We start from the raw sequence: 13,275 nt of genomic DNA, 5'->3' as shown, positions 1-13,275 counted from the left end.
GTTTTTCATTAATATATGAAATGTTTTCAAATGGTTGTAGACTAATGCACAGTTATGTACATTGTAAAGTAAAACGACTGAAAACATCGATAAAAGCTAAGGGTACCCAACTGACTGATAAATACCTTCTAGGATTATAAGGAAAAATGGATTACTGAATTACCTATATACATAATTAAATTAATTTTTAGTTTTGAGCTTTGTAAGTATTTGATTTGATTAGGCGTTAATTAATTAATTTACCCTATAACTCAATCTATTCCATAATATTTGTGATGCTGTTTGGTTTAATTACTCCAAATGAGCTGTTTGATATTCACTAAAGCCGATTAAACATGTGTAAATCAAATGAAGTTTGAGCTTTAGTTATATTAAAACTAAAGATATAACCATATAATTGATATCAACGTAAACAGTATTTCAACCTCTTATGGGAAAATAATAACTATATTATCTATGAATTAAATAATAACATTATAATAGTGTTTGTGAAATTTAACTTGTTATGAATTCAATATAATTTAACCTATTCTTGTTCTTGAAAAACATTAATTTTAATTGTAATTAAATGACATTAGTTATTTGATTGCAACTTTAAACAATACTGTTTATACAGTAATACATTCTAATAACCGAAAGCAGAAAGGTGATATTTATATCCAGGAACAGTCTAAGATTCATATACCAAAACCATACTTTCTATTTTGATTTGTTTATAACCTAATATGTGATTTTCCAGTCTTGACCAGTTCTTATTTGAATTCTAAATTGTCATCACTAGTAAAAAGAATTTTTCTCCTGATAATTTATCTCCCTCTACTTTTGTGTTTTAAATTATGAATATGTGTGCGTAAAAACATTTCTTGTAAAAAATATCTAATAATTTGCCATTTCAAGTAAGACTTACAAATAGATAATTTGATTTAATTATATATATATATATATATTCTTCTCATCGTCAATGGTTGACAATATATAAAAAATGTTTCACTTATCCTTATTAAAATCGAAGACTGATGTAAGTAAATTGCAAGTGCTACGTTGCTTAAGATAATGTGGTAGAAATTGTTGATTAAAATGACCAGTTGTTCCCTAAAGTCTGTTAGCCACCTTCACTTTAACAAATAAGCCAAATGTTTCCAAACTAGACTTATTCACTTTATTCTCGCAACACATTTTGCAGTGAAACAATTTTTTTGGTTTTTAGCTGGTTTTAAAACGTACAGTCATATGAAAACGTTAAGATACCCTATGAAAGCCCGTGTATTTTTGTAACATTTTTGGATATATAGATATTTAATCTTGATTTTAACAATACTGAGAGATTATAGGAATATAACTAAACAATTAAAACTGAAGAAAATAGTTTTCAAGATCTTCTGTAAATATAATTCTACAAAAATGCATATTCTAACTGAGGAAAAAGTTAGGACACCCCCACATTTATTCCCACTTAAAATGGCTCAACTCACACACAGGTGTATCAAACCTGGTGCACATGATTAGAAGATGGTTACTCAACATTTTGAATGAGGCTTGCCCTATTTAAACCTCAAACATTTAGTTTGGTGTGCTCCTGTCTGTTGAAGTGAGAGTGAGCACCATGGTGAGAGCAAAAGAGCTGTCTGAGGCCTTCAGAAAGAAAATTATAGCAGCTTATGAGTCTGGTATAGGATTTAAAAAGATCCCAAAAGATTTTAAAATCAGCCATTCCACTGTCTGGAAAATAGTCAACAAGTGGAGGGCTTTCAAAACAACTGACAACATGCTAAGGACTGGTCGTCCAAGCAAGTTCACCCGAAAGCAGACCGCAAGATGCTAAAAGAGGTCTTCAAACACCCTAACATGTCATCACGGGACCTACAGCAGGCTCTGGCTACTGTTGATGTGAAAGTGCATGCCTCTACAATCAGAAAGAGACTGCACAAGTGTAACTTGCATGGGAAGTGTGCAAGGAGGAAACCTTTGCTCTCTAAGAGAAACATCAAGGCCAGACTGAAGTTTGCCAGAGAGAATGTAGACAAAGGCCAGGACTTCTGGAATAATGTTCTTTGGACAGATGAGTCCAAATTTGAATTATTTGGACACATTAGAACAGAGGACATGTTTGGCGTAAACCAAATACAGCATTCCAAGAAAAGAACCTCATACCAACTGTGAAGCATGGAGGTGGAAGTGTCATGGTTTGGGGCTGCTTTGGTGCAGCAGGACCTGGACAGCTCACAATCATAGAATCCACTACGAATTCTACTGTGTATCAGAGGGTGTTTGAGGATCATGTGAGACCATCTGTACGAAAATTAACGCTGAAGCGGAACTGGACCCTGCAACACGACAATGACCCAAAACATACCAGTAAATCTACCAAGGACTGGCTGAAAACTAAGAAATGGAGAGTCCTGGAATGGCCGAGTCAAAGCCCAGATCTTAATCCCATTGAGATGCTGTGGTGTGACTTGAAACGGGCTGTACATGCAAGAAACCCCTCAAACATCTCACAGCTGAAAAAATTCTGCATTGAGGAGTGGGGAAAACTTTCTTCAGACCGATGTCAGAGACTGTTAGATGGCTACAAGAAGCGTCTCACTGCAGTTATTTCAGTCAAAAGGGGTAACACTAGCTATTAGGGGGTAGGGTGTCCTAACTTTTTCCTCAGTTAGAATATGCATTTTTGGAGAATTACATTTACAGAAGATTTTGAAAAGTCTTTTTTTTAGTTTTAATTGTTTAGTTATATTCTTATAATCTCTCAATATTTTTGAAATTTAGATTAAATATCTATATATCCAAAAATGTTACAAAAATACACAGGATTTCATAGGATGTCCTAACTTTTTCACATGACTATGCTTTCCATGCTTTATAATTGACTCTCGGATTGTAGTATATCAAGAATTTTAAAGAAAAATTAAACTAAATTTGGGTGAATTATTTCAACACAATCTCTATAAATATTCAGTCATCTTAATATGTATACCTTATTAATATGTATACCTCATTGATTTTTGCAGGAGATTGATTTAATTTAATTTAAATAACATGTTTGTTTCTTTCAAATAATATTACTAGTTTAAATGTCTTTGTAATTTGCATTTTATCTGTAATATAATCATATGTTTTAAACTTCATCATTGTCCTCCGTTTAATGAATTCACTATTGAATTAATCATTGTATTTCAAGAAATGATAAATTGTATAGCGTTTCTTTGATAGTGGAAATTATCATTAATTTAAACAACTTCTTTCTTATATTAGCTTTAAATTGATGCTTTGTTTTAAACGTTCACAGATTTAATATTCTTGACATATTCGTGCTGAAAGGAAAAACCAGGGAAGAAATACGAACTGAACTGGAACTTTTAAAAAATAGTGACACGCGAGTAATTCTTCTCTATGTTACAAAGGAGGAAGGAGTTGACGTAATGGGAGCAGCCAATGATTTAGGAATCACAGGAAAAAACTACATATGGATTGCCACACAGTTATCTGTCGGTTCTGGAACTGTACACACTGCCCCTAGTGAGTTCCCACTTGGGATGTTAGGTAAGACAATTTCACTCTTATACAATTATTGTGTCACTCTCATTGCTCAAAAATATAATGTTTTTTCAGAACGCAATTAGAAACAATGAAATTATTAAATTTTATTTTATTTCAGTATATATGTTTTATCATTAAACACGATACTTAATATTAGGGATTGTGACTAAACAAAGTAGAGGTCATAAAACTCGCCTTTTTAAAACCACCTTTAGAATATCTAAATATTGACAACGATTGTTTCACAGTAATGAATGAGCACAAGCATCTGTAATAAATAAATCTGTAATTTTGCTAGTTCAACGAATTTTCATCTTAGTAAGTAAGTAACTTTTACAGACAAACGTACAGAAAAAATAACGAGTCTTATCGCTCTAATTCTTTCATAGAACTCTTCCATCCAGAACTCCAACGATTTGTTTTTCGTAACAAAAAGGATACTTGTATATATAGTTATACATATATACAGGCCCGGCATGGCCAAGCGCGTAAGGCGTGCGACTCGTAATCTGAGGGTCGCGGGTTCGCGCCCGCGTCGCGCTAAATATGCTCGCCCTCCCAGCCGTGGGGGTGTATAATGTGATGGTCAATCCCACTATTCATTGGTAAAAGAGTAGCCCAAAAGTTGGCGGTGGGTGGTGATGACTAGCTGCCTTCCCTCTAGTCTTACACTGCTAAATTAGGGACGGCTAGCGCAGATAGCCCTCGAGTAGCTTTGCGCGAAATTCAAAACAAACAAACATATATACAAGTTATATATGTGTATATACATGTATATAGTTATATGTATATATGTATATATATATATATATATCTATGTATAACGGGCGATACGCTGCTTCGGCCATACGATTAAATTTGAGGGTATATTGGAAGAGATCATGATGAGTAATAAAATCGAATTATCCCTACCCTACTTTGGCCGAGACTGGCATAATTACAGTCCCAAAGTAAGGGTTTTTTATTTATTAGTTAACTCACTTTCGTAGCTTTGATTTTTTTGTTTCAATAGCTTTTCAGCATTAAAACGTTCCATGTTACTATAGCTAGCTAGGTTACTTGTATATCGATCGCTACCTGTCTTTATACAATTGGCCTGGCATGGCCAAGCGCGTAAGGCGTGCGACTTCTGAGGGTCGCGGGTTCGCGCCCGAGTCGCGCTAAACATGCTCGCTCTCCCAGCCGTGGGGGCGTATAATGTGACGGTCAATCCCACTATTCGTTGGTAAAAGAGTAGCCCAAGAGTTGGCGGTGGGTGGTGATGACTAGCTGCCTTCCCTCTAGTCTTACACTGCTAAATTAGGGACGGCTAGCACAGATAGCCCTCGAGTAGCTTTGTGCGAAATTCCAAAAAACAAACAAACAAACTTTATACAATTAAATATATACTTGTTATTTATTCAGAAGCAATGCCTAATGTCTACCAATTATATGAATCTGAGATCCGCACCTGTTTTAAATTTTTCTTTATCTAAAGCTAGAAACGCTATTACTTTAATATTTCCTCAGCTGCATTGTGAATTGATACTTGACTGAAGTAGTCAACTATACTACTATCTTCGCTCTTATTCCAAAAAGTAATTTCGTCCCTCAGTAACGCAGGATGAAGCTGCGGACTTACAACACTAAAAACATGTTTTTCGATACCCGTGGTTGAGATTGTGTAACTTTGTGCTTAATTACAAACAAACAAACAAAACGTGAGCTTACAAAACATTTAAGTTATTTTCCAAAACTGAATATCCTTCTAGAGAATTTTCTGGAGATCATTTCGTCACAGTGAGGGCAAACTTAGATAGTGTTTCCATTCATTCATTTTGCGTTATTTTGGTGAAATAAATAACGAAAATTTACTTATTATATTTCGATTATCCATATAATTGGCTATATCTTTGCGAAATCCAAGTTTAATATAAAGATAATACGTAAAAGTGTACCGATAGAACACCTTGACTCTTTCATCTCCACAATTTTTTGGGAATATTAAACTTTTCTTAGCCAGTACTTTACAGATTATAAATCAGAATCGTGTTAAGACCTTTTATATTCCACGGCACATAATCCAGAAGTGCAATATTTATTTTTAACAATAAGTTGTAATTGTAGAAATATTGCATCTCAGAAAGACTTCATGGAAGACAGATAAGGAAAATTTTAAGATGTTATTTCTATACACTGCGTTATCTGCACTGTGTTCAACAGTTTTCGAATCTAGATTTTTAAGGCTATAAGCCTTTAGACGTACTATGGACTATTAGGACATTTCTAGAACAACCACCCTGGATTTACAGTTTGTTTTATTTTGTTTCTACGCATTTCGCATATTTGAAACATATAGCTTAAACTTTTATTTTTTAACACAAATAGCTGAAATATGTTGTAAGTTACTGGATACAGAGACAGCATCAAGGCTTCAGATGTAATATATTATAATTGAAAGATGCAAGAAATTCATTCGAATAAATAAATATACTTGAAATATTCAATCTTATATCTTACAGTTTCACTTTATGTTGATTGAAATGCATTCAAGAGGCGCCCTGTAGAGAGAGCATAGATATCCTTAAAAAACTAACACTTCCAAATTACTCAAGTACACATTTGCCTAAAATATGGTGTTTGAACACTCCAGAATGAGGCCCGACATGGCCAAGCGCGTTAAGGCGAAGGCGTGCGACTCTTAATCTGAGGGTGGCGAGTTCGAATCATGGTCGCACTAAACATCCAAACATACTCGCCCTTTCAGCCGTGAGGCCGTTATAATATGACGGTCAATCCCACTATTCGTTGGTAAAAGAGTAGCCCAAGAGTTGTCGGTAGGTGGTGATGATTGGCTGCCTTCCTTCTAGTCTTACACTGCTAAATTAGGGACGGCTAGCACAGATAGCCCTCGAGTAACATTTGTGCAAAATTCAAACAAACAAACAAACAAACACTCCAGAATACTGAAAACTTGTGTTATTAACAATTTTAACAAATGTAGACTACATTATGATTAAAAAAAACAACAACTACGGTTCTCGCAATATACGACAAACAGTTTCAGTTGTAATATTTTGATAGAATTAGTTATAATAAGATGATTATAGATTTCGTGATGACGAGAAAACCCACTTGTAGAGAAAAATATATATGTAAAAACGACTGGTATCGGTTGAGAAAATTTATTTTATGTAGAGGAGCTAACAACGTTTCGACCTTCTTTTGCCATCGTCAGGTTCACAAAGAAAGAAAGAGATAACTGACCGATAGCTGACCACATGTTTGAAGACGGTTATGTAATTGAGTGTAGGAATGTAGGGGCGTGTTTAGATTTTGGATTATATTTATTAATATAGGTATAAAGGTATTTCTTTGTATTAGTTTATTTTTGGGCTTGAGTTGTTGTATAAGTAAGGCTTCTTTAATTTTACGTTTGTTTATGTTTGTTTTTTATTTTGTATTTGAGTGTTTTCTATGGTTATGTTGTGTTTATTTGAGTTGTAGTGTTCGAAAACCTGTGAAGGTGACTTTTTGTGTTCTTTGAATATGGTTTCCATTTTTCTACTTGTTTCTCCAATGTAGAAGTCGTGGCAATTATCACATTGTATTTTATAAATAATGTTGGTGTTGTGTTTGTCAGTGTAGTTTTTGAATAGTATAGACCTTAGTTTTGTGCCTGGTTTCTGAATAAATTTGGTATTAACTGGAATGTCATATTTTGTTACTAGTTTTTGCCAAATGTTGGTTATTTGTCTGCTGATGTCGGGAATATATGGTATGCAGCAGTATATGGTTTCGTGATTTTGTTGGTTGATTTTGCTTTCTGTCTAGGTGTGTGCGTATAATGTTTTCTACGGTTTGTAGAGGAAACTTATTGATGTTGATGAAGTATTGTTTTATTTTGTCTAATTCATCGTTATTTTTTTCTGGTGAGCATAGTTTTATGGCTGTGTTTATTTGGTTTCTTAGTATGTTGAGTTTTTGTTTTGTTTCATGTGCTGAGTTCCAAGGAATATATAGTCCAGTATGGGTGATTTTTAGGTGGATTTCTGTTTTAAATTGTGCATCAGTTCTTGTAATTTTGAGGTTAAGAAATGATATTTGATTGCTTTCTTTCTTGATTTTAACCAGTCTAAAATCAAGTTTCGCAAGGTAAACAGTTTGTTTAAGGAAGAATTTTCGACTACAAATAACATTTGTAATGTTTTTTTTTATAATTTTGTCATGAAAATATTACAAAAACAGGAGAAAAAAATAACATTATTTAGTATTTGAATTTTATAAATAGTGTTGATTATTATTAGAAATGTGTCTTTAAAAGGTAACGAGCCCCCGAATAGAAATACGATGTAAACTAAATTATAGCTACAGGTTTTGGGTTTTGGCTTCAACTGAAATGTTTTTATTGCCACATCTAGCCATCCACTTCAATGCCAGCACAAACAAATTGGAAGATGAAATAGAACGAGCGGTATCGATATTTTTTCACGGCTTGGAACTCTTTGTAAACGACCATCATAACCACAATGAAATTCTTTCTCACAACCTGCAGTGTAATGGATCTGGGGACACCAGTTGGAACCGTGGAGATTTGTTTTTCAGGTAAGTACCATAGCTGGTGGTGAGTGAAACAAAGAATGCGTCCATTACTACACTAGCAGTCTTCAACCAGTGATGGAACAACGGTAATGACTGAACCTCAGCAACATGCGTTTTCTTTGATAGGTTGTTTAAAGAAAAGCATTCACATTGAGTTGACTGTTAAATGGGAGGAAATAATCTGATAGAGAAGTAAATATTTGTATAAAATATATTTGTGACTATACAATACACTTATGCAGCTCAAGTGTAGAAGACGATGTCTATATTTGAGCAGCATTAATAGATTATGAAGTCACCACTATATTTTCTAGAAGTGTTTCTCTAAATGGTAGTTACCACACACTTTGTAGTCAACTTAACATACAATTTGTTCGTTCAGTAATAACACTTAACTCACTTCGTTACTTAGTAACGATATTTCCGATTTCCAGTGAATCTTTATTGTAAACAAAGAACAGTTGTTAATAAATATCGTCATTTAACAATAGAAGAATAGCTAAAGTATATTTTTAAAATCGACATTTATGATTGACATTAGTTTAACAACTGCTTATTTTAATACTTGGGAAGTAACAGCCTATATCATGACACTGTATACTTGTATACACTTCTGCTTCTCAAACTTGTTGAGTTTGTGTTATTTCGTTAAAAAAACATGTATATTTTTTTCTATTTTTAGTTTTAAGTTCAGAAAAGTGATCAGTTACCTTAAGAAAATTCGAAAATATTTCACACACATGTTGGTCACCGTGTTGAGATTATAACATGCTTTGAAGTGTATCGGCATTAATTTTGTCATATATTTTATTCAATGAAACATTTTGTCTTTTAGTTCTACTATCACTTCTATTTCTTTAGTTTCTGTTCACTTTAGGAAATAAGTGTATCTAAAACACTACAAAAATATTCCAACTCTGCTGTAAAATAATAGTTAAAATGCAGTTGGACCTAATGGACAACATAATCTCAATACGACTGCTAATAGTTCTTATTTTAACATTATTTAATGATCCAATAAGAATTCCTAGTTAAAAACATAGTATATAATAGCATTTCAGTTCAACTTAATTTGTTGTACGTTACTTTCAACTGGATCTCTCACTCAGTAGAGTTGACAACTGTGTCACAATATACGAAATTTAGTTCAGGTGTTATTTATAACAGTCTTTTACAAGACACGTAGGTTTATAGTTTCTAACATAAAAGCTGGTAAAAGCAGTATTCCTTGTAGTCGTAATGGAGTGACTTGCGTCATTCATTTTAATTTTACATTAGTGATGCCACATCACATGCTCATCCAGTTTACGCAAATTTCACAATTAATGACTTCCATAGTGATTTTAAAAAATAAATAATAAAGAAAATTATTTTATTATAAAGCTTACTTACAATATGAATAACTAGTAAAATTGTATAAGCCATATAACATAATACATTTCAGTGTTCTATAGTGAGTTGGAGATATTTAGTTGAAAATTGTATTTGGAAGGAAACACGAAAAGTTGGTAAATAACGTTTTTGGGGAGCCAAAACTGAGAGTTTAAAATAATTTGTTATCATAATCTTTCCATTTTTTTCTTGAAGCTTAGGAAAATTTACAGTGTATAAAATCTCTTGTTAAATTGGTCCTAACAAATGTTACGTTATGTAAGTGATTTTGTTGTATATTTCTTTGATATGTTGTTTATTGAATTTCCTAACCTCAAATCACACAAATCATGTCAGTGTACTTGTAATAACCCTAAGTAATTTAAAAAATCAAACGGAATTTCTGAAGCTGAACATTCACAGAAATATTTTATTCTTTTAAATATATATGAGTGAAATATTTCTTAACTAGTATATATACATATAGGTAAGATCATTCTTAGTTAGTTTATATACATAGCTTTGATCTTTCTTAGCTAGCAAGGCTAATATTAATAAATAGTATATTCCTTCACAGTAACTTGTTAGTGACATTAACATGTAGTGAATCTATCAGTGCTTCGTATAATAATAACAAAAACAGACACGATTATGAATTAATGGACTGTGACAAGCTAAACGCTACATTTGCACAGCATGGTTCCTACCAATAATGGCAAACTAACTTGTGGTCTCGTATGATAACTTTTGAAAGCGATAAAATTGATACTGTTTGTTAAATATATTTCCTGTTTGAAGACAAGCAACTTAAGATTCAAAAGTAATATTTCAGGCAACATGAGTCAAACTGTGATAATGTGTTACATAGGGAGACGTACGTACTTATGTTCCCCCACTTATAATAAATTTGTAAATAAATAGATTTAATTTTTCTATACCTTTTAATAGACATGTGTATATCGTCACGATCAATGGAAGTATTGATCATTTGTTTTCTGGAATTGGAAAAGTTATACATTATAATTCAATACGTGTAGATTTCCACAAATTATGTTTTTGGTTTGTCAATGACATTATATGCTTGGTTCACAGTGGTTAATGTCGCCTCTTTATAAATAGTCTATGCTGGCTTAATTATTTTAAGTGACACTTTGAAGAGTCATTTTGTTGTTGTTGTTTCAAATTTTGCTCAAGGCTACACTCGAGTTATCTGCGCCAGATGTCCCTAACGGGAAGTCAACAATACCCATCACCAACTTTTGGGCTACTATTTTACCAAAGAACAGCGAAATTGACAATAGGATTATAACGCCTCCACGACTGAAAGGACGAGCATGTTTGGTGGGACGAGGAGAACCCGTGACCCTCAGATTACGAGTCAAGCGCCCCAGCCGGCTGGCCATGCCAGCACGTTTCAAGAATCATAATACTAGTTATCTTACAGCATAGATGACGGAAATAACACAATAAACCAAGTAGACATCTTAGATATGTTTTATAGGAAACTTAATTGTGTGTGTTTTGTATCTTTTCTTATAGCAAAGCCATATCTTCTGAATTCACCGAGGAGAATCGAACGCCTGATTTTAGCGTTGTAAATCCATAGACTTACCGCTGTACCAGCAGGGGACGAAACTTAATTGAAACCACTGTAAATTATTAAACTATGTCCGAAGTAATATTATGTATCTAAAATTTGGTGAATTAAGATAAACTTTAACAAAAAGGAAATATTTTGTTGTTTTAAAAAGAGCATACTCAAATAGCTTTCCTCAGAAACCTTGTAAATAGAGGATTAATAGTGTAGAAAGAAGATAACTTATTTTATTCATCTTAGTAAAAACACCTGTATTGATCCGATTTTCAACAGTGTGTATAAGTTTCTTTTTAAATTGAGAAAAATAAAGAGGTTTTGTTATTATTTTTTCAATAATCTTTTATATCTTGGAAGAATCCACGTGATGCAACGAAAGCATCATAATGTCGCGAGGACATGCGAAACATTTCTGTTTATCATTAATAATTGTGATGTGGTTTTGTTTTCCATATTCATGAATATCGAATACAACAAAGATCTACGTCAGTAACAAAGGTCAGAACGTAATTTGTAGAAGCTTTTATTTTATCATAACTACACAGCTAAAAATTTACCAACTAACTTTTTCCAGTAACTTTAGGAAATTTAGCCTTTGTTTGGATGAAAGACTCCTTGTACATAAACATATGGCTGAATACAACTGGTAATTATAAAGGAGGAAGTTTATCATTTCTTGGATGAAGCATATTTCTATAAATATAATATTAGAAAATAATATGTTTTCTATATCGTGAAAAGTGAATAATTCAAAACATGGACAGTTTTTAAATATGTATATTTCGTGATAATCTAGGAAATAATTTTCAAATGAAATGCTTTTATTAACAGAATTAACCTCAACTGTTATTTCCGTAGTGATTTCAGACCCCCGGTGGCTCAGTGGTAATTCTGAAGGATTTATGATGCTAAAATTGGGTTTTAATATCCTTTAATGGGCATAAAATGGATATCTTTTTGTGTAGTTTTGTGCTTAATAGTATAAAATTTTATGCATAAGACAAATATTCTTGATTTTTTTACTGTAAAGGGCAAGTGGGAAAATTATTTGACAAAATTAATAGTCATGTGTAAAAATCTACATTAGCCTCATATCAAAGTGAGTTGAATATAAAAATTTGCTTTTCAAAAACTAACTGATCTATAAGTAACATGTACACTTTTATGTAATTAATAAATTTGAAGATTAAGCTATATAACATTTGCAGTTAGACAAAGTGAGATTATATTGATCTTAATATCCTCACATGTGTTTGCATTTATTGAAAGTTCATCATAAAAGTATCATTAACATTTAAAAGTTCAGATAGACTTCTGATGGTAGTGGCTAAGGAAATCATGAAACTAGACTACATCTAAACAAGAAGTTGTCCTAAAACCATGTAAATAGTTCTTATACGAGTAGAATTAGCCAGATATACATTACTATCGCTAATATGAATATGCGTCATTACAAGTGATTCTGAACTGACATAAGTATTCGGTAAAAATGGAAAAGAAGTTAGAACAAAAACATAATCTTATTTTTCTTTATAGAAAATGAAGCAGAAGGCATGGTTTATTATTTATTTGGTTCATTTTTAATTTCGCGCAAAGCTATTCCAGGGCTATCTGCGCCAGCAGTCCCTAATTTAGCAGGGAAGGCAACTAGTCATCACTACCCATCGCTAACTCTTGGGCTACTCTTTTACCAACGAATAGTGGGATTGACCATCACATTATAACGTCCCCACGGCTGAAAGGACGAGCATGTTAGGCGCGGCTATGATTCGAACCTACGACTCTCAGATCACGAGTCGAACGCCTTAACCCACCTGGCCAGGCCGAGCCACCAAGGAGAAGTACTTTCTCTCCTCATCACCCACCCCAATTTTGATAGCAACTTAATTTGATTTTGTTATTTTTGCTATATTTTTTGTTTTTTTTCTCAAGTGATATAAGAACGTTCACCTTGTTTAAGTGACTCGTTGTTGTTTTGTTCGATATTTTTTATTTACTGGAAATGAACAATAAAAAGAATTTAAAGAGCAAATAAATGAAAAAATATAAACACATTTGTTGAAATTTCTGTTTGAAGGGTTTCCTTCTAGCCTGTCAAAAGATTTTGTATTGGTCTTTATGTTTTTAAGTATATTTGTTATTCACCTAGTGAGTGTTCCTTATTAAGTTAGTGATTGTAGTATCTCTTA

General features: G+C 32.8%; 1 protein-coding gene across 2 annotated transcripts in view; it reads left to right on the top strand.

Annotated features, from left to right (window-relative positions):
• LOC143232875 (glutamate receptor ionotropic, NMDA 2B-like) overlaps positions 1-13,275 on the top strand; it is a 90,162-nt gene that overhangs the window by 46,487 nt on the left and 30,400 nt on the right. For both annotated transcript variants that reach the window (XM_076468869.1, XM_076468868.1), the window contains exons 4-5: positions 3,290-3,543; positions 7,941-8,124. In XM_076468869.1, coding sequence (XP_076324984.1) covers positions 3,290-3,543; positions 7,941-8,124 — 438 coding nt within the window. The remainder of the gene's footprint in view (positions 1-3,289; positions 3,544-7,940; positions 8,125-13,275) is intronic.

The sequence above is a fragment of the Tachypleus tridentatus genome, chromosome 11 (assembly GCF_004210375.1).
Source record: "Tachypleus tridentatus isolate NWPU-2018 chromosome 11, ASM421037v1, whole genome shotgun sequence".
Lineage (NCBI taxonomy): Eukaryota > Metazoa > Arthropoda > Merostomata > Xiphosura > Limulidae > Tachypleus > Tachypleus tridentatus.
The sequence above is the reverse complement of the archived record's forward strand: the minus strand, read 5'-3'. Positions and strand labels throughout refer to the sequence as shown.